Source organism: Theobroma cacao, chromosome 7 (assembly GCF_000208745.1).
Source record: "Theobroma cacao cultivar B97-61/B2 chromosome 7, Criollo_cocoa_genome_V2, whole genome shotgun sequence".
Lineage (NCBI taxonomy): Eukaryota > Viridiplantae > Streptophyta > Magnoliopsida > Malvales > Malvaceae > Theobroma > Theobroma cacao.
The window spans coordinates 69,853-88,661 of NC_030856.1; the positions used below are offsets into that span (position 1 = coordinate 69,853).

Below are 18,809 nucleotides of genomic sequence, written 5' to 3' on the forward strand. Positions count from 1 at the left end.
TAATATTAAATTATACATAAAATATTATTAATTAAAATATAAGTAATTAAATTATATTAAAATATTAATATTTAAATTTTTAATTTTTAATTAATTATAAATTATTAATATTTAAAAATAAAATAAAAAAATAATTATATATAATAAAAAATATTTTTATCTTTTTATTTTCTATTCCTTTCTTATTCAAAAGCTATTGTTACCAACCAAACACTGTAATAAATCATAATAATTATTCTTACTCTATTTCATTCATCATACCAAACTACATAATACTTATTTTATTCTATTCCCACCTCATTCTATTTTCATGTAATAACTATTCTATTCTATTCCTATCTATTTCGCGAACCAAACGTGCTGCTAGAGTCGTTTTCCTCTTTTTCTCTTCACACACTATTAGGCAAAATGTTACACCATGTCAATGTGATCACGTCTCCATCCTCTCTTGCTATGGTCGGGCGAGCCCATTGTACAGCCTCCTTAGTCCTTCCTTTTGCCAGACTTTATGACATCCACAAAAGCCCATTATCATTTCTTTTATTTTGGTTAAGTTTACAATATCATCCATCCATATCACATAAATCGATGCTCAAGGAAACATATATTTCTCATTCCACACTCTTCCCACGTTAATAGTTGCATATATTTCACAATACATAGTCAGCAAGAAATAAAGCTCCCTTCATTAATTTAACACCATAAATGCATTATACAAAATATGCACCACTTGGAACTTGGAACTTGGAACTTGGAACATCCCTCCCTATAAATTAACTACTACTACTACTACTACCACTACTACTTAAATTAGCTTCCACTTTCAAACACTGCAAACACAAACACCATCACCAATCTCTTCACCCATAAATCTAAATTACTAATAAATAATAACAACAAAAGTCATATCATCTATTTCTCTCTCAATCATTTCAAACCCCCCTATCCCCCTTCCCATCATAAGCACCTATGTGCTATGCACAACACAAAGTAACAAAACAGTTGCGCCCACAAGGGTCCTTCAAAATTAGCAACATTCAGATGAAAGCAGTCCGCCCACCCCTTCGACTATGCCTATCATATGCAGTGTTGAATTTGTCGACTAGCTCATTCATTGTGCTGCAAAAGAAATATATATATATATATATAAGAACAACAACAACAACAATGGGGAGGAAGAGGGATATCATTTTAGCAATGTTATGCATATCTAATCTAATAAAGTACCCAAAACAGAACAACATAAACCCATCACTTCCTTACACCAAAAGCATACCAAAACCCTTACCTTGAGCAGTTAGTGAACATTGCAAGATAAGTAATCAATAACGTGTCATTATATTCCTGTGAATATTAAAAATAAAAAAAAGAGTATGTCAGTGCTTAAATCAATCAAAGGGTGAAAATTCAGCTTAGTCATTTAATTCATCTCCAGATTAAAAATAAATAGGCCAATCCTCAACAAGAAACAGACACCAAATCCAAAAGAATGCAAATATTTAAAGTAGGAACCCATTAAACCTATACCACTATATTATATGCAGATTATGCAAATTTTTAAAGTGTAGAGATCTACATTTCTATTTCCAACACACATTCGCTAACTAGCATGACAAATATCTTTGTTTTTTTACTATGGCATCATAAAGTAACAACCATCCTCTTCAAGTCTTTCTAACAAGCTGTCATCAAACACCAGTTTTAGTAGATCCCAGCACCATAATATGATCTTCACATATGGAATTTGGTGGCCACAAGAACTGGTACTTTGGCATTGACAAGTTGAGGGGATGGTTGACATTTTGAAATACCACAACAAGAAGTAGGCTAGAAAACCCAAATCATCCCCACAAGAAGAGATAGAGAACAGCACTACCTTCTTACCACAGTTAACTGTCTTAATCAATATTATGGGTAATTGCACAGCTACCCACTTCTAGACTACACAAAGTCAAAAAAAAAAAAAACTCACCATCAGAAAGTCATCTTGAAATTTTTCTGATTCAATGGCAGGTAACCTTCTGAGGAGGCTTGATACTTGCCTTAATAGTGAATTTTCACAAGGAATATCACCTGAATATGGGGAACAAATTCTATTAATATTGATTCATGGCCTTCTGATGCACAATAGCCCAAACAATAGTGAAACTTTGTCATCGCATATCCTTTAAAAGTAATATATACAACATCCAATGGCAAATCAGAAATGACTGATCAAAAGTCATAAAGACAATAAAAAAAAGGTAACATCTATAACTATAAAAAATTCAGGACAATTTATTTAATCTAGGCTCCAAAACTTATAGAGAAAATGGAAAGTTATAACTTAAGATGCTTAATTTGATAGACAGAATGGAACGTTATAACTTAAGATGCTTAATTTGAAGTATTTCCCACGTCTGGAGCTTTTATCTACACTCTAAACTATAAATATAGGTTTCTTTCCTTAAAGAGAAGTCGAACTACCTTTCAAATGTTCACAAGCATTCTGAATGAATTAAATTTGTATTAGATTCAGAAGGAATGGACATATACCTTTTTGCATTCCAACGAGATAGTGATGAAGCACCCTGATTCTGCTATTCAACATCTTGATGGCACTATGTATACCAGTAAGATGAGCAGCCACTACATGCAGAAAAAACACACAAAGACAGACAAAAACAATTCATTGGTAATCATCAAATACAGAAAATTAAAGGCTTCCATCAAATAGGAATTTCACTTTTACAGAAAATCCTAGGTAAAAGGAAGAGAATCAAGCAGGCTTACACTGAGTTGCTGCTGAACCTCCATCAGATGGCTTTAGATGGGCAACATGATCCACAGAGATCCTTTCTGCTTCAACTGTCTGCAAAGCCCAGAAAGAAAAATAAAAAGCAATCTCAGCAATGACAGTTGGTGAAAATTAAAAGAAAACTGGGTAGATAAGGATGAAAAGTATGAACCTCAATTGTGTAGCTTGAACGGACAAAAATAAGCTGTGGAATCCCATCTATGACGTGCAGCTCTTTTAAGTTGTGATGATCAACAAGAAGCGAAATTGAAAATGTTATTGCCAAAGAATAATTAGGAACTGTAAAGGTTATTACAATTACCTAAAACTTCAGAAAAGACAATATGAGAATAGATTTTGAATGTACGTGCGTGTGCGTGTGTGTTCATGTCCTTATTAGAATGCACAACAAGCATGTTGACTTCCATTAATAGGGATAAATATTATTGGAATCATTTTCTATTCACCACAATTGGTCAGAAATTACTAATGGGGCAAGAGGATGAATTGATAATTCCAAGATGATTTTAGTTAATAAAAAAAAAGTTATCACAAGTGAACCAAATTAGCAAAAAAAAGAGTGTAAAAATCTCATGTTGTTGGCTTAATGAAAGAATGAATCACATGGAAACCTGATCAACTGAACTCAACTAATCTTTAAATCTTAACATATTGTATAATGTCACATAGCATATCTCCTTGCAAAAAATTCAGAGTCAGAATAAGAGAGGATACTTATTGATTAATATAAGAGAATGCAATAAAGATAAAACGCTACATACCACTTTCATAAATAGTGACCGGAAGATCCTTTTGGGCATGATTGATTGAAGGATTGAGAAGCACATAGAGAGGGCTTTCATTAATATCCATCAACTGTAAAAAAGGAAAAAGAGGTTATTTTTATTCAAATGCATTACATTAAGAAGAAGATTCAATCAAATATTGTAGGATTATGGTTCCTTTGGTAGTTAGACGTTATAAATAGAAATGGAAAAGCATGTGAACTTGTTAAAATATTATCATTATATGTGAGCTATCCCTTTTCTATCATCATCCTCACCCTCATCATCATCATCACAATATCCTATATTAGATCAATCAAATATCACCACGCATCAAATTATCAATTATTGATATTAGATGTAATAATAATGGAGAAGCAATGCTTGTATAGAAGCATTGCAACAACAGTCACAGCCAAGAAATATGAGCAGAAAAGTGAGGCTTTCTAGCAATGCTGATCAAAGACAGATTCAGAATCTATTACATACGTAATGTAGAGGATTAGAAAAGTGACAGCCCCAAGAAAGAAGAAGGGAGAAATGGTCGAGAAACATACGGCTTTATGGATGTGCATATCGGATTCTTGGGCATCGCTCCCAGTGGAGTACCATCCAAGAATATAAAAGTGAGGGAAAACCTTCTTATCTGGGAAAAGGAATAAAAAGAGAAATATTATTCGAGGGACAAATAAACCAATAAAGTAAAAAGAATGAAATGGAATCATACAAAGCTCTTGCTTCTTCTCAAGGAAGGGACGGTCGAGGGAGTGGGTGGAGGGATCGTAGAGAAGCTCGAAGCTGTTAAAGATCTCGACGGTGCGCCCCCTCTGGACCCCTATGACGCAACCGTAGACTCGAGGGGCTTGCTGATGATGTTCAACGCCGTTGGTGTTGTTATTAATGACGGTGGCGGAGGAAGAGGTGGATGTGAGGGGAGGGTTCATCTGGGACTTGACACGAGTGTAGTGATCCGATATGTTTACGATTACGAGGGGATGCAGCTTGAAGGTTAGGCCGCTGCTCGACGATGACGCCATTCTTTGCTTTTACTTTATGATGCTCTGCTGCTATTGAATTTGATTTTAGCAATTGCCAGGGAAAGGGTTGGTTTGGAGAATCGCCTTTGTAATTGTATTTGTAGGCCTGCGGGCTGCTGCTGCTACCAACCAATTGGATATTGAGCCCACGTCCGCATTCTCATATCGCTTTTACAATTAGGCTCAGCCACCCCATTCAATTGAAATGGGCTAACCTCCTGTCTGCTTGGTTGCTAGCCATCCTCATTCAGTAACACATGGTTATCACCTTTGTTTTTTTTTTTTGGAAAGGTAGTCTGCCATTGTTATCTTGCCAAAAAACACACTGCCATTCCTTCATCTGCTCTCTTACAATACTAAATACCTAGCAGCTTGTTTGATGGAACCTAAGATTTGGCAAGCTCTTCATAAATAAATGCACAAGATAAGTGCTAATGAAAGTACAATGCAGTCAAATTTTAACACAGTTACATTGTATTTTATTGGTACATACATACATTATATTTATCCTGCTTCCCATTTATTATGCGTAACTTTGGTCCCCAATGAGGGGAATTTGTAATCTTAACCAAGAATTTGAAGTTCAATGAACATTGCACATTCAACAATACAACTGCAATTGTACCCATAGCTAAAACATGTTAAACAAGAAAAATCCCCATGTCCAACTTAATAGCCCATCCTTCTGACAACTGACATTCAGGATGATACCAGTGACAAACAACTCAGTCCCCTTATTGCCTTGCTGACTACTGCTTTAGATAGACAGTTCCATTTTTGAGATAAGAATGCCATCACTATCAGCATACAACCATTCCCCATCACGAATTAAGGTTCCTGCAATGCAAACTGGGACATGCTTGTCTCCAACAGCCTTTTTATTTGATTTCAGGGGATTAGATCCCAGCGCTCGCACCCCAATATCACATGCATTGATCTCATCCACATCTCTAATGCAGCCATTTACAACTATACCAGCCCACCCCATGTTTTGAGCTGACTGTGCCAAATTCCCTCCAACCAAAGCACATCTTGTGCTTCCCCCACCATCTATAACCAGAACTCTTCCTTCACCTCTGGTTTCAAGAAGCTGCCTTACCAACACGTTGTCCTCAAACACCTTAAGTGTTACAATGGGTCCTGAGAATGCACGACGCTGACCATAGATCTTAAAGATTGGTTCTAAAGCACGCAGGTCACCACTTGCCAAAAGTGCTGTGTTTGAATCACAAGCCTCAGCAGTTGCAAAGGCAGCCATATGTTCCCTGCAGGGACAGGAATCGAAAAAGTCAGAAAGATGCAACATAAATAACAACTGCACAAGGGAAGCTCATCTAGATTTTCTGCACTTTGAAATATTAAATACATATTTTAGGGCCTATTCAGTTTGTTTGCAAACTAAAACAATCATTGAATAAAAAATGCAGGCAAAGAAGAATCATAAATGATACATAAATTAACTACATTATAGAGCATATCCTTTAAACTCTTTCCCATGCTGTCATTGAGCACACAACCAAAAAAGTTAAAAAGCAAAGCTGTCAAAACATAATTGTTGCTCCTCTTCAAATTCCCCCATTAACCCCAATCTTTCCTCCCTTTCATCTATAATTAGCAGCTAAGGCATCCTACTGAAGTAATTAGCAGAAACTCTGTAGTCCAGGTGGTAAGAGCATTTGGTTTTTAAGCACCAATAAAAACAGACAGCCACAAAGTTCAGTATGTAGTGATGATCAATGCATTAGTCATATGCTTTATGGTGGCTTCAACAATACATAGTTGCATGTCTACTGTAGCTCTTGCTACTTGATGAACTGAGTAAGCAATTGTAGAACTAAGGGCCTCCAACAGTATCAGTTCACCCAACCATTTACAACATTAACGCTGTAAGCAATATTTTCACTGGTCAATGAATGGTGCCGATCTAACGTTATGGAAAAGGTGCAAAGGAATACGTGACAATAGCTCAAAATTCAATACAGAAGAAAAAAATATGGCAATTTGTAACATCCAGCATAAACATTAGAGCAGAAGACAAGCCACAAAGAAAAGACGCGCCCGTGCAAATATGCCAGCAAATCAATACAATTACACCTTGAAATCAATGAGATCAAGTATATCATCAAGATTTTATGTGTTTCAGTTTCTAGATAAACTCTGGTTCCAGAAACAAGCCTCCAACAAAGTTTTACCAAATTAAGAATCTGGTAAACATAATATTCTAAGATAAGTACTTAGCCCTCATCCGAAAACGATCTCAAAAATAAGTGAGCCGCAAAAAAGACATAAGCATTTTGTTTGCCAAAAGGAAAAGATAGATCATTTAGGTACAGATTGTTGTTTTCTTATTATTTGCTTTTTTATTTCAAAGCAAATTTGGATAAAAAAAAATATTTTTGAAAAAAAATAAAAATATAATCTTTCGTTAAAAACAAAATACGTGATCAAGATTAAATTGAAAAATCCAAATCAATATGCTGAAAGGCCTCATTCACAGATATATCAATTTTGAAGTAATTTTATTGAAAATTATGAGTAAGTTGTCACGTTCAATAACTATTGATCAAATTTTTGTGTATAAATACTATTTTAATTAACTTTTTACATATCATTGTTCTTCTCGTTGAACTCTATCCATCTATCAACTTTAATTTTTAAAATTTATTTTTTATTTGATACATCTTAAACTTGAACTAAAAGGAAAAGAAAATCATTAGCAAATAAACAACGACAACGTAATAAATAATATACTAGGTAAGCCAGCAGTTTTAGTTAGCAGGCGATGTAAACAACTAGTACTAGTGTATACCGATCAGAAGGAGAAGACAAGCCAGCCGAGCTAACACCTCTAAATCCAACAATAAATTGGGCCGAAGCATCACAAAACAGAAACAGATATGGAAGAAAGGTAGAGAATCAAATGAACTTAATTACCAGTGTCAGCAGGGCAGGGGGCGAGTGTTGGGAAAGAAGGCAACAGCAGACTTATCTGAATTTGCTCCCGGGTCTGCTGAGGGGGCAGTTGGTAATTGGGGTCTTGGCTTCTCTTTTATGTGCTGCTGCTGACCTGCTTCATATGTATATGTTGACTCTACTCTATAGGTAGAAGCCTGAGAAGCGGAAACAAGCAGACACAGAGGAATAGGACGGAAGAAGAAAAGCGGCAGATGATAGCTTCCTAGTTATCTGTGCCCCTCGCCGACATGTCTGCACCATCACTGGGAACCGTCAGGTTGGGTTAGCGTCAGGCCCAGAATATTTCTTTTGGGCCAATATGCCAAAATACCAGATGGACCTCACTTAGCTTAAGACCACCAGAGGCCTCGTCCCCTATTCTCGTTGTTGTTGTTCTTGTCTAACGCATTTTTCCAAGCTTGAATTTGATTGTAATACATGGATTCGATGTTGAAAGCGACTTTATATCGCGTGCTTTGAATTAGTACTTTTGTTTTCGTCCATTCATTATTAGTTTAAACCTTGGTCTGTTTCCTTGATACTTGCAAGACTGTATATCTAAACCAGCACAGCAGCCTCTGACACCCTTGACTCGCTTATATGTATAGTATAGTAAAGTATAGTGAAAGAACCCCCCAGTTTGAGCTTCTTCTGCCGTCGCTTGTCGTGGTACATATCCACCAAGTAAGCAAGATAGCACGAGAAAGACAAAGTAAGGACTGAAGCAAAGCATGAGGAAAAAAGGAAGTATCCATTGCTGGAAGGTGGAAGCTAATTGCTCAAGTAATTGGAAAATGTAATGTAATCTAAAGCGTGACTTGATGTTTCCTTGGTTTGGACAAAGTAAGTGATTTGATTTTCATCCGTCCGGAGTAGCGTTGTTTAAGGATATAGCTAGGTAGAGTACATATATAATAATATATATATATATATATATATATATATATATTTGTAAATGATTTGGTAAAAGTATGTTATGACCTAAGAAATATATAAATATATATATATATATATATATATTTGTAAATGATTTGGTAAAAGTATGTTATGACTTAAGAAAATAGACGACTACGCAACTCAACTGCTCTGAAGAAAATAGGGTATAATTTGTTGATGGGAGGTATTGCTTTCAAAATGTACAAGAGAGAAAATGCCTGAATTAAGTCACATTCATATGGGTTCGTTGGTAGGTAGGTCTACGGACGAAAAAGATTGCCTGGAAAGCAGATGTGGTACTGCTGGTGTCTGCTAATTACACCCTCTTTTCCTTTTTGTTTGTTTCTCCTTTTTTACTTTATCAGTCAATCAGCTCATTGTTACAAGTGGAGCTGCAAAGTCTCCACTGCTTAGATTTCTCAAGATTCGGCTTTTTTCATATATTTCTTAGGAGTTGATGGCCTTTGCTTTGAGCAAAGCAATGAGCAATGTGAATGTGTATTATATGCGTATAATACAACATTGTCTGGTGGCTTTAATTACCGCATCTATATATGTATGTATATATATGATTCTGCTCTTGTATTTGAACCCTAAAAAAGAAAAAAAGGTTAGAATGAAATAGGCAAAGGTTGATAGATAAATTAATGTTTGAGTTATGAAAGAAAAACCCCAGGTTTTCATAAATAGAAATAGAAATGGAAATGGAGTGGCGTGCACATGAGGAAGAAATTAAAACGTCTTTTTTAAGCTAATTACCATTCCAAGCAACTAGTATATATGATGATAGGGATAGGGTTAGGGTCAGAACACGTTTTAGGAGAGCAAAAGGTTGTTGTCACAAAAGTCAAATATTTGGGGCTCTCCTTCACATTTACTTATCATACATGAACATTCAAATTTGAAATTGAAATTGAAATTTGATGTTTTAGTTCAATTAAATTCAACTCTCGGCTGGCTTGGGTTTGGTGTGGGGTAGGCCCATTATACAGACACACACACTTTATTCATAACAAAACAAGAAAACCAAAATCAAAAAAAGGCAGGAGGGAGGGAGGGAGGGAGGGAGGGACACATTAGCCTGGTTTCTTGGCGAGGATTCCGCTGTTTTCTACTCAAACCCTTTAGGTTTTTTAATCACATGCTCATCAACATGCTATTTGCCTACTCCAGTTCTAATATTGAATATTAATTTTACTAATTGAGTTAAAACCCGTCCACTGTACATGTCATTCCCAGAAAAACCATTGGATACTAATATTATGGTATACTGGTAGAGTAAACAGTTACTAGAGAAAGAGTCCCTCTGCCTCTGGTTTTCCATTAAAGAAACAAGCCAAAAGAAAAAAGAGCCCTTGACAAGAGGAAGAGGGTGAGCTCCCCTCGTGTGTAGTAGTGCAAACTGACAAAAATAAATTAAACTATATATATACGCAGCACCACAGCACTGACCAACAATTTCACTTCAATTTGGCAGATAGCAATAACTTGATGAGATAAACAAATTAAGAGATCCAGAACCCTAGGCCCCGCGCCCCGCGCCTTACACCATCTTTCAATAAATGGATACTATTACTATACAATTTTGTCTGCGTTAAAATATAAATAACATGAATGAATGAATGAATGATGCCCACTACTTTCCCATCAAATTATAATATTGTCTCTTCCCATTACATATTTACATCCAATTCATGGATTCTCTCGACGTTTCCTGTTATTCCTCTTACTTTTGTATTCCAATAATGTTTCTTTCAATATCAATGATGTAACAATGAAGTGCATGCAGGCTCATCTTAATACTACTAGTACCTTTCACCTAAACACCCATGTCTTTTTCTTCTTCTTCTTCTTCTTTTGTTTTAAATTTTGGATTTATCTTACCAAACCCTAGCTGCTGCCTGCCTGGATGGATAAATAGCTAGATAGGTTTTTCATTTCCCATACTAATTCATTATTCAACCTTTCAACAGCTACCACTTATATAGTATATATCTGGAATTCATAGTCCCTCAAATCTAGCCAGTTTACCCCCTCTCTCTCTCTCTCTCTCTCTCTCTCTTTCTCTCTATTGATAACACAATTCAAAAGCAATAGTTATTTACTATTATAGAGAAGAGTGCACCTCAAAGAGGTTGCACTTGCACTCAGAATAGTGAAAAAGTGGTTGTATTATTTACAACGAGCTAGTAACTTGATCCCTTTAATCACAAGCATATACAGCTCTCACCTTTTCAGGAAACAAATTAACTAATCAGCTACTTTTTTTATTTTTTTAACAAGAAGTAGAAGAAGAAGGTATTATCCACATATCATGACAGACAGACAGACAGACAGCTATCAAAGAATAATTAACTAGGTATTTTACATTTTCACACTGCTTAAATCCTAGAAGAACAAACAAATGACAATATATTAACTGCACAAGTAAAAATAAAAATGGTTGGACTCCAATTCTTGATGCCATGATTTACTGTTTTGCTTGTATTATTTATGGGATATGAATACGCACTGTCCATTTCTTGCTGACTGTAATTAATGCAGTATATTTCGTTTCTACCAACTTAAGCTCATTTATAGCCCTCTTACACTTGGGTGTAATTAATTGTTGGAGAGGCAAATGCCTTCTTTTTTTTTTTAACAAAAATAAAAATAAAAATAATAAAAAAAAGAACTAAGTTTAGCCTAGGGCAAATTAAGAGTGTGTCCCAAATGGCCTGCTGCTCAGCTAGTGTCTTGTGCCCTGTTGGGCTAAAGAGTTAACAGTTTTGTATTGAAGAAAGAAAAAGAATTTGGAGTGTTTTTTGATTTTTGGAATATTATACTACATAACTAAGAGATGGTAATTTAGAACCATGACTACTCCCCCTCTCATGGGACATTTTGTTTTTATTTTTTGGGTCTTTTTTCTATATTATTTCTTCACATAAAATTTTGGTATGATAATTTACCCTTATATAGTACTGTACGAAGAAGATGTAAGTCTTAAATGAAAGTGAAGGAGAAGAAAGAAAGAAAGAAAGTGACAAAGAGAGACGTACGTGCGGGGCAATTCAGAGAGGAGGCCCAGAAAAAGGCAGAGTTTGGGAGAATCAAAAATAAATCAAAAGTTTGACTGGACCCAAAGAAAACAGAACACAAGGAAAAGAATAATGCCAAATGGGGAGGCATCACTCATTCAATCCCCACAAAACACTCTTTCTCTGTTGCACCTCAGCCCCTCAACTTGTTCTCTCTCTACTCTATTCTATTCTCTTCTCTCTACTACTTTGCCAATCCCACTTTACTTTAGCTCGGTGTTCCTAGGTTATGCCTGCCAAATTTCTCCGTCAGTGTTCTCTGTTTCAACGAAGTTGGTGCAACTACGCCAGCTGCTGAATGCTGACAGCAGTGTTCAGCTTCTACAGTTTCCTGCAAATTCTTCTTTCTTAGTTGTTTTCTTTTGCTCAAAGAGCTGTTTCTTTTCCGTTTTATGGTATCTCTCTCTGTCTACACGTCCATAGTCTAAGACCATATCCCCTCGTGGAATCTAAAAAATGTTACAACTAAGTACTCATTAGTTGTTCTAAGTTCTGGGGCCGACATCTCTGAACATCGTACCCGCCGTCTGTTTCCTTAACGGACTATGATTTGGGACCTGCCTGTCCTCGTTACATCACCACTCCCACCTTCCTGGCTCCAGGTACTTGTATCCTCTTTTCATCGCTCTCACTACTGCTCAATTTTCACCCATTTTTTCTTCTCTCCTACTCCTCCTCCATCTTTAATACTGACGGTAAATTGATGATTGTTTGCCGTTCTATGTTTTGATTTTTAAATTTTCAGTATTGCATGTTTAGTTTGTCTCTGATGGCGATTTCCACTAACAATTTTTTAATGCTTGTTATTTCTTATTTTATTTTGTTTTCTCCCTCAAGTTCCAGCTCTCCAAGCAAACTGCTATCTGCTGTTAAGAAATGTCGGAGAAAATTGGATTGGCAAGAGATCTAAAAGTGAAGTGAAAAAGAGTCTGCATAGAAGAGAATCGCCGAGAAATTATCCACGACGCATTCTATGATTACTTTCTGCTTGTTTGCAGAAGCACAGAAAGATTGAGAGAGAAGTAGCTAGAAGCCCATCCAAAAAGATTTTCTTGAGAAGTAAAACCAATCTGAGATACTCAGTAGAAGGCGCCTGTTAATATTTATGACAGCCTCAGCACCATTCCCTTGATGTAAATCTCAGCACAGGAAGGGAAAGTAATATTCCGGAGAAAAAGAAAATGAAGAAATTATGGAGGGTAATGGTATGCTTATCATCACAAGAACAAGGCTTGACTGGAATCTTTGGTTTATTGTTGTTGCTTCTATTCCACCATCTCGTCATGTGGGCAGAAGCCAGACAACTGGTTTCAGGGCAAAAGCAAAGCAATGATGATGTGATCAAGTTGATGGCTTTCAAGCGCTTCTCCGTTACCTCTGATCCTCACGGTGCCTTAGCCAACTGGACTGATGATTCTCCCAGCCCCTGCTCATGGCGTGGCGTCTCCTGCTCTCCTGATGGCCGTGTTACTGCTCTGAACCTCAGTTATGCAGGCCTCGTTGGTGGCCTGCACCTCCCTAACCTAACGGCCTTGTCTGCTCTCCGTGATCTATATTTGCAAGGAAATTCATTTTCTGCTGCTGATCTTTCTGCCTCCACTGCTGTCTCATGCAAGCTTGAAAGGCTTGACTTGTCCTCCAACACCATCTCAAACCCTCTTCCGGCACAATCATTTTTGGCCGCGTGTAATAGTCTAGCTTATGTTAACCTGTCTCGCAATTCAATTTCTGGGGGTAGTCTTATTTTTGGTCCTTCTTTGCTGCAGCTTGACCTCTCTCGTAATCAGATTTCAGATTCTGCCCTGTTGACTTACTCCCTCTCTAGCTGCCAGAATTTGAATCTGCTCAATTTTTCAGATAATAAGCTTACGGGAAAACTTAGTATCGCTCCCTTGTCTTGCAAAAATTTAATTGTTCTTGATCTCTCATACAATCTTTTTTCTGGACCGATACCACCGAGTTTCATGCCAGACTCTCTGGTTTCTCTCAAGCATCTCGATCTCTCCCACAACAACTTCTCTGGCAAGTTCTCCAGCCTAAATTTTGGGCAGTGCAGCAACCTTACCCAGCTCAGCTTGTCTCAGAACAGCCTTTCTGACTCTGCGTTCCCAGTTAGCCTCAGAAACTGTCACCTTCTAGAGTCACTTGACTTGTCCCATATTGGGCTGCAGGACAAGATTCCAGGGGGCTTGTTGGGAAGTTTCAAGAATTTGAAGCGTCTATCTTTAGCTCATAATCAGTTTACTGGTGAAATCCCTCCAGAGTTGGGACAGGCTTGTGGAACTCTCCAGGAGCTTGATCTGTCATCTAACAAACTCACGGATGGATTGCCTCAGGCTTTTGTTTCATGCTCTTCTTTACAAATTCTGAACCTAGGGAATAATCTACTTTCAGGAGATTTCCTCAGTGCAGTTGTGAGCACTCTCTCGAGTTTGAGAAATCTCTATGTACCATTCAACAATATTTCTGGTTCTGTGCCCTTGTCACTCACCAATTGTACTCAGCTTCAAGTGCTCGACCTCAGCTCTAATGCCTTTACAGGGAATATCCCTCCAGGATTTTGCTCTTCAACCTCAGCTTTGGAGAAGATCCTTTTAGCCAACAATTATCTCTCAGGAAGTGTGCCCGTGGAGCTTGGAAATTGCAGGAACTTAAGGACACTAGATCTTAGTTTCAACAGCTTGAGTGGTCCTATTCCCTCAAATATTTGGAAGTTACCGAATCTTTCTGACCTGGTTATGTGGGCAAATAACCTCACTGGTGAGATCCCAGAAGGCATTTGTGTCGATGGAGGAAACCTGGAGACCCTGATTCTCAACAATAATCTTATCACCGGAAGCATTCCAAAGACTATTGCCAAGTGTACCAATATGATATGGGTGTCACTTTCTAGCAACCACCTTACAGGAGAAATCCCTTCTGGTATCGGAAATCTTGTTAAGCTTGCTATCCTGCAACTAGGTAACAACTCTCTGACTGGACAGATTCCACCAGAGCTTGGAAAATGCCAGAGCCTCATTTGGCTTGATTTAAATAGCAATGACATCTGGGGGCCTCTCCCACCTGAGCTTGCAAACCAAGCTGGCCTAGTGATGCCTGGAAGTGTTTCTGGGAAGCAATTTGCATTTGTAAGAAATGAGGGTGGAACAGCTTGCAGGGGTGCTGGAGGTTTAGTTGAGTTTGAAGGAATACGAGCAGAAAGGCTTGAAAGTTTTCCCATGGTTCACTCTTGCTCATCAACAAGAATTTACTCTGGCATGACAGTATATACCTTTACTAACAATGGCAGCATGATCTACCTTGATGTCTCCTATAATAATTTGTCAGGTAGTATTCCTGAGAATTTTGGTACAGTGAGCTATCTCCAGGTCTTGAATTTGGGACATAATAAGCTAATGGGAAATATTCCAGAAAGTTTTGGCGGTTTGAAAGCTATTGGTGTCTTGGATCTCTCTCATAATAATCTCCAAGGATATCTGCCCGGTTCATTAGGGACTCTTACTTTTCTTAGTGATCTTGATGTATCCAACAACAACCTCACTGGTCTCATCCCTACTGGAGGTCAGCTGACCACTTTCCCAGCATCCAGATATGAGAACAATTCTGGACTTTGCGGGGTGCCCTTGCCTCCTTGTGGTCCTGGAGGTCATCCAACAAACCTTCACTCTCGGAATAAGAAGCCGTCTGTGGCAGTTGGGATGGTGGTTGGCATCGCATTCTTTCTTTTGTGCATCTTTGGACTTACATTAGCTCTTTATCAAGTGAAGAAGCACCAGCTTAAGGAGGAACAGAGAGAGAAATACATTGAAAGCCTACCAACTTCAGGTAGCAGTATCTGGAAACTCTCCAGTGTCCCTGAGCCTTTGAGCATCAACATTGCCACTTTTGAGAAACCGCTACGGAAGTTGACCTTTGCCCATCTGCTTGAAGCTACTAATGGTTTCAGTGCAGATAGTTTGATAGGGTCTGGAGGGTTTGGTGAGGTCTACAAGGCTCAACTGAGAGATGGCAGTGTAGTTGCAATTAAGAAGCTAATTCATATCACAGGGCAGGGAGATAGAGAGTTTATGGCAGAAATGGAAACTATTGGGAAGATCAAGCATCGGAACCTGGTTCCTTTGCTGGGTTACTGCAAGGTTGGGGAAGAGAGGCTTCTTGTGTATGAGTACATGAAATGGGGAAGTCTGGAGTCTGTTCTTCATGACAAGGCCAAAGGAAGAGGGTCAAGGCTTGACTGGGCAGCTAGAAAGAAGATTGCGATAGGGTCAGCAAGAGGTCTTGCATTCCTTCATCATAGCTGTATTCCTCACATTATTCACCGGGACATGAAGTCTAGCAATGTACTGCTTGATGAAAACTTTGAGGCTAGAGTTTCTGATTTTGGCATGGCGAGATTAGTAAATGCCCTTGATACTCATCTTAGTGTGAGCACACTTGCAGGAACGCCAGGATATGTTCCCCCAGAGTACTATCAGAGTTTCCGGTGTACTACAAAAGGTGACGTCTATAGTTATGGTGTCATACTGCTAGAGCTTCTCTCTGGCAAGAGACCTATAGACACATCTGAGTTTGGCGATGACTACAACCTTGTAGGATGGGCAAAGCAGCTTCACAGAGAGAAGAGAATTGATGAGATATTGGATCCTGAGTTGATGACACAGAAATCTGGTGAGGCAGAGTTACACCAGTATTTGAGGATTGCCTTTGAGTGCCTTGATGATAGGCCCTTCCGCCGTCCAACCATGATACAGGTGATGGCAATGTTCAAAGAGCTTCAAGTTGATTCAGAGAGTGATATCCTCGATGGTTTCTCACTCAAAGACAACGTTATAGAAGAATCATGAGGGAAAGAACCTTGGAAGTACATCCAACTTTGACTGGAGTGAAAAGGTCTTGTTCCTGCCATCACATGTAGTGAGGCTGAGTTTGCAGATGCAGTCCTACAAGTTGGATTTCTGATATTGGAGATAGGCTTCATTGATAAGTTTTTGCTTAGTGTAAATAATAGAAAACACTGAATGAGACAGAGAAGTTCAAAGAAAACATGGGGGGAAACAAAGTAATGGGGTCTTCAGTTGCTGAAACCTGGGTAACATAGATTTTCTTTCCTTTGAACATCCTCTCTGTCACCAAAGACTTCAAAACTTTGCTCCTTTTCCATTAGCTTGGTTTTCCTGCCACAATTTTGCTAACTGATATTTACTCTTTATATGTTATAATTGGTCAGTTGTTCTTTGTAGGAAGTTCGATGTAAGAATTGAGAAGACAAGACCATCCTGTAAAGTTTAATAGGAGCATTAACAGTATAGTACTGGAATCACAATTGTATCATTTGCATTTAGTTTAGTGAGCAATCGCAGAATTATGTTGGCAGTTGAATTCAACGGCAAAGAGGTCTCCAAATTGATTCACAAACATGATTTTGAACCATAGCTCTCTTTCAGTTAGACTATGCAACCTCCAACCTGAGTACTTCTTGTTCTTTTCTCTTTGTGGCTGGTCATGAACTTGCATGATTACACGACAACTCAAGCATTATACTGAATAATATCGTTACTACGAGTTTCTTCATATGCTGGACTATGCTTCTGTTGGCTCAGAAATCTGATTGAATCTACAACATTTTGTGTCTGTCTAAACGAATCACAGCATGCTGGGATTTGAGACTCATATGAGTTTAATAATTAACTAGAGGTGTCTAACCCTGCTTTGGATTGCTGGAACTGGCTCTTTTGTGCCTAGAAGATTTCCTTGTTACGGTTCAGATATGTGTTGCCTTTAATTTAATTTATAGCTACAGTTGCCTCGAAAAGCATTTGGATTAGTTCTAATTGATTTATCCTCTTTGAAAATCCATGTGCTGCTTATAATCATTGTTAAACCATAATTAAAGCAACATCTGCAGTGCTATTGGATGTTGAAAATAAGGCCTTGGAGTGATATGTTTCTTTAGGCGATAAAGTGTCAAACGTGAACCCATAATATGTCTGATATGCTTTTCCATGTCAAATTTCTCTCTTATTTATGTCCTGATATCTAGGCTTTAGCTATGGTCAAAATCCTTAATCGCAATTTATGTCATCATTTGCACGTTTCCACATAGTGTTCAACGATTTTGAAGTTTTCTTTTGTCTGTTTATTTCTCTCTCCGTGGAAATTTTGTACTGTATAGGATTCCTGTTGCAGAATATAACCTTTTTGGTACTAAAGCAAATTTAAAGTTTGATTCATTTGACATCCAGCATCAAACACTAATGATGTCTAGGACAAAGTTTCAAGAGTTGATGATTATGCATTTATGACCAAAATGCCCAGGTGGATTTTAGGCTTGCATAATTCCTTCCACTTGATAGTTTCTGTTGATGTTCCAGGTCCAGCGGAACCAAAATGTAATTCTGCTTGCTTTGGTGTCCTGCTGGCAGAGCTTCTTTCTCTCCCTCTGACAGGATAAGTTGGATAACCAATGCACCAAATTGCATATAAGCCTTTCATTCCCTCCTTAAAACAATCTGCAATGTTTATGGCATTGCCGTTTATGCTGGTTTATGGTTCCAAAGCCCCCTTGTGATGTGTAGCTTGCAGGAATCACTGATTATCTAATAACATCCCAAGTGCTTGCTTCATGCTTTGAACTTTGAAATCTAATTAAGCAAATCCTTAATTTGTGCTTGGTCCTGAAGCACAGGACTTCTTATGTTATGTATGTTGTTCTTTTCATCTTAGATTAGACATTCTGCATCTTATACATAGAACGTACTGTTTTGAGTAGAGGTTGAAGCCTCGGTTTTGGATCACTTTATGCAAAACAATATCAACTTTTGTGGCTTACGCGCCGACGATCATGCAACTTGCAAAGGCCTCATTAGTGGCAGTATTTAGTTTTATATGCTCTGGTGTTGTCTTGGTTTGGTACGACAACCATTGACTCACTGCCATACGTAGCAGCAGCATCAGGCCAAAGAGTGCACTGCATGGTCTTCGTGCGATATAGAACATGGGCCTCGGGCCAAAGATACATAGGCCTTGAATATCCGAGCAGCCTAGTGCCAGGCAGTAGCTATGGAAATGGAATTCAGTCCAAGGAGAGGCCCCTTCGACATTGACAGGATGTCTTACTTGGTTCACAGACTAGGCTACTGACTCAAACTGAAGTTGTTGCTTGGAAAACTCCAACCTTTGCTCCCCATTTTTCTCACCGGAGTGTCCCACCAATCCAATACATAAAAACACAACCAATCCG

The 18,809-nt window shown here is 38.1% G+C and overlaps 3 protein-coding genes across 4 annotated transcripts; 1 reads left to right on the forward strand and 2 right to left on the reverse strand.

Annotated features, from left to right (window-relative positions):
* LOC18593178 (COP9 signalosome complex subunit 6a) lies at positions 592 to 4,675 on the reverse strand. Its single transcript, XM_007020236.2, has 9 exons — positions 4,289 to 4,675; positions 4,119 to 4,207; positions 3,559 to 3,652; positions 2,949 to 3,010; positions 2,773 to 2,851; positions 2,536 to 2,628; positions 1,973 to 2,073; positions 1,289 to 1,344; positions 592 to 1,119 (listed from the first exon to the last, which is right to left on the reverse strand). The coding sequence occupies exons 1-9, from the start codon at positions 4,596 to 4,598 to the stop codon at positions 1,038 to 1,040; spliced, it is 966 nt and encodes a 321-aa protein (XP_007020298.1). The 5' UTR covers positions 4,599 to 4,675; the 3' UTR covers positions 592 to 1,037.
* On the reverse strand, positions 5,040 to 7,909 carry LOC18593158 (putative 4-hydroxy-4-methyl-2-oxoglutarate aldolase 3). The gene is made up of 2 exons (XM_007020237.2): positions 7,533 to 7,909; positions 5,040 to 5,863 (listed from the first exon to the last, which is right to left on the reverse strand). The coding sequence occupies exon 2, from the start codon at positions 5,854 to 5,856 to the stop codon at positions 5,356 to 5,358; it is 501 nt and encodes a 166-aa protein (XP_007020299.1). The 5' UTR covers positions 5,857 to 5,863; positions 7,533 to 7,909; the 3' UTR covers positions 5,040 to 5,355.
* LOC18593159 (receptor-like protein kinase BRI1-like 3) lies at positions 11,660 to 16,950 on the forward strand. 2 transcript variants are annotated; one of them, XM_018124736.1, is made up of 2 exons: positions 11,660 to 12,171; positions 12,407 to 16,950. In XM_018124736.1, the coding sequence occupies exon 2, from the start codon at positions 12,751 to 12,753 to the stop codon at positions 16,411 to 16,413; it is 3,663 nt and encodes a 1,220-aa protein (XP_017980225.1). In that variant the 5' UTR covers positions 11,660 to 12,171; positions 12,407 to 12,750; the 3' UTR covers positions 16,414 to 16,950. The 2 variants fall into 2 exon arrangements, with proteins under 2 accessions (XP_017980225.1, XP_007020300.2); XM_007020238.2 differs by having other exon boundaries at positions 12,413 to 16,950.

Bases quoted from the DNA above. Each gene is read 5' to 3' on its own strand.
- LOC18593159 (XM_018124736.1), top strand. From the start codon at position 12,751: ATGAAGAAATTATGGAGGGTAATGGTATGCTTATCATCACAAGAACAA.
- LOC18593158 (XM_007020237.2), bottom strand. From the start codon at position 5,856: ATGGCTGCCTTTGCAACTGCTGAGGCTTGTGATTCAAACACAGCACTT.
- LOC18593178 (XM_007020236.2), bottom strand. From the start codon at position 4,598: ATGGCGTCATCGTCGAGCAGCGGCCTAACCTTCAAGCTGCATCCCCTC. The intron at 3,653-4,118 runs GTATGTTTCTCG...CCTTTTTTACAG, and splicing joins ATATGCACATCCATAAAGCC to TTGATGGATATTAATGAAAG. The intron at 2,629-2,772 runs GTAAGCCTGCTT...TTCTGCATGTAG, and splicing joins AGGTTCAGCAGCAACTCAGT to TGGCTGCTCATCTTACTGGT.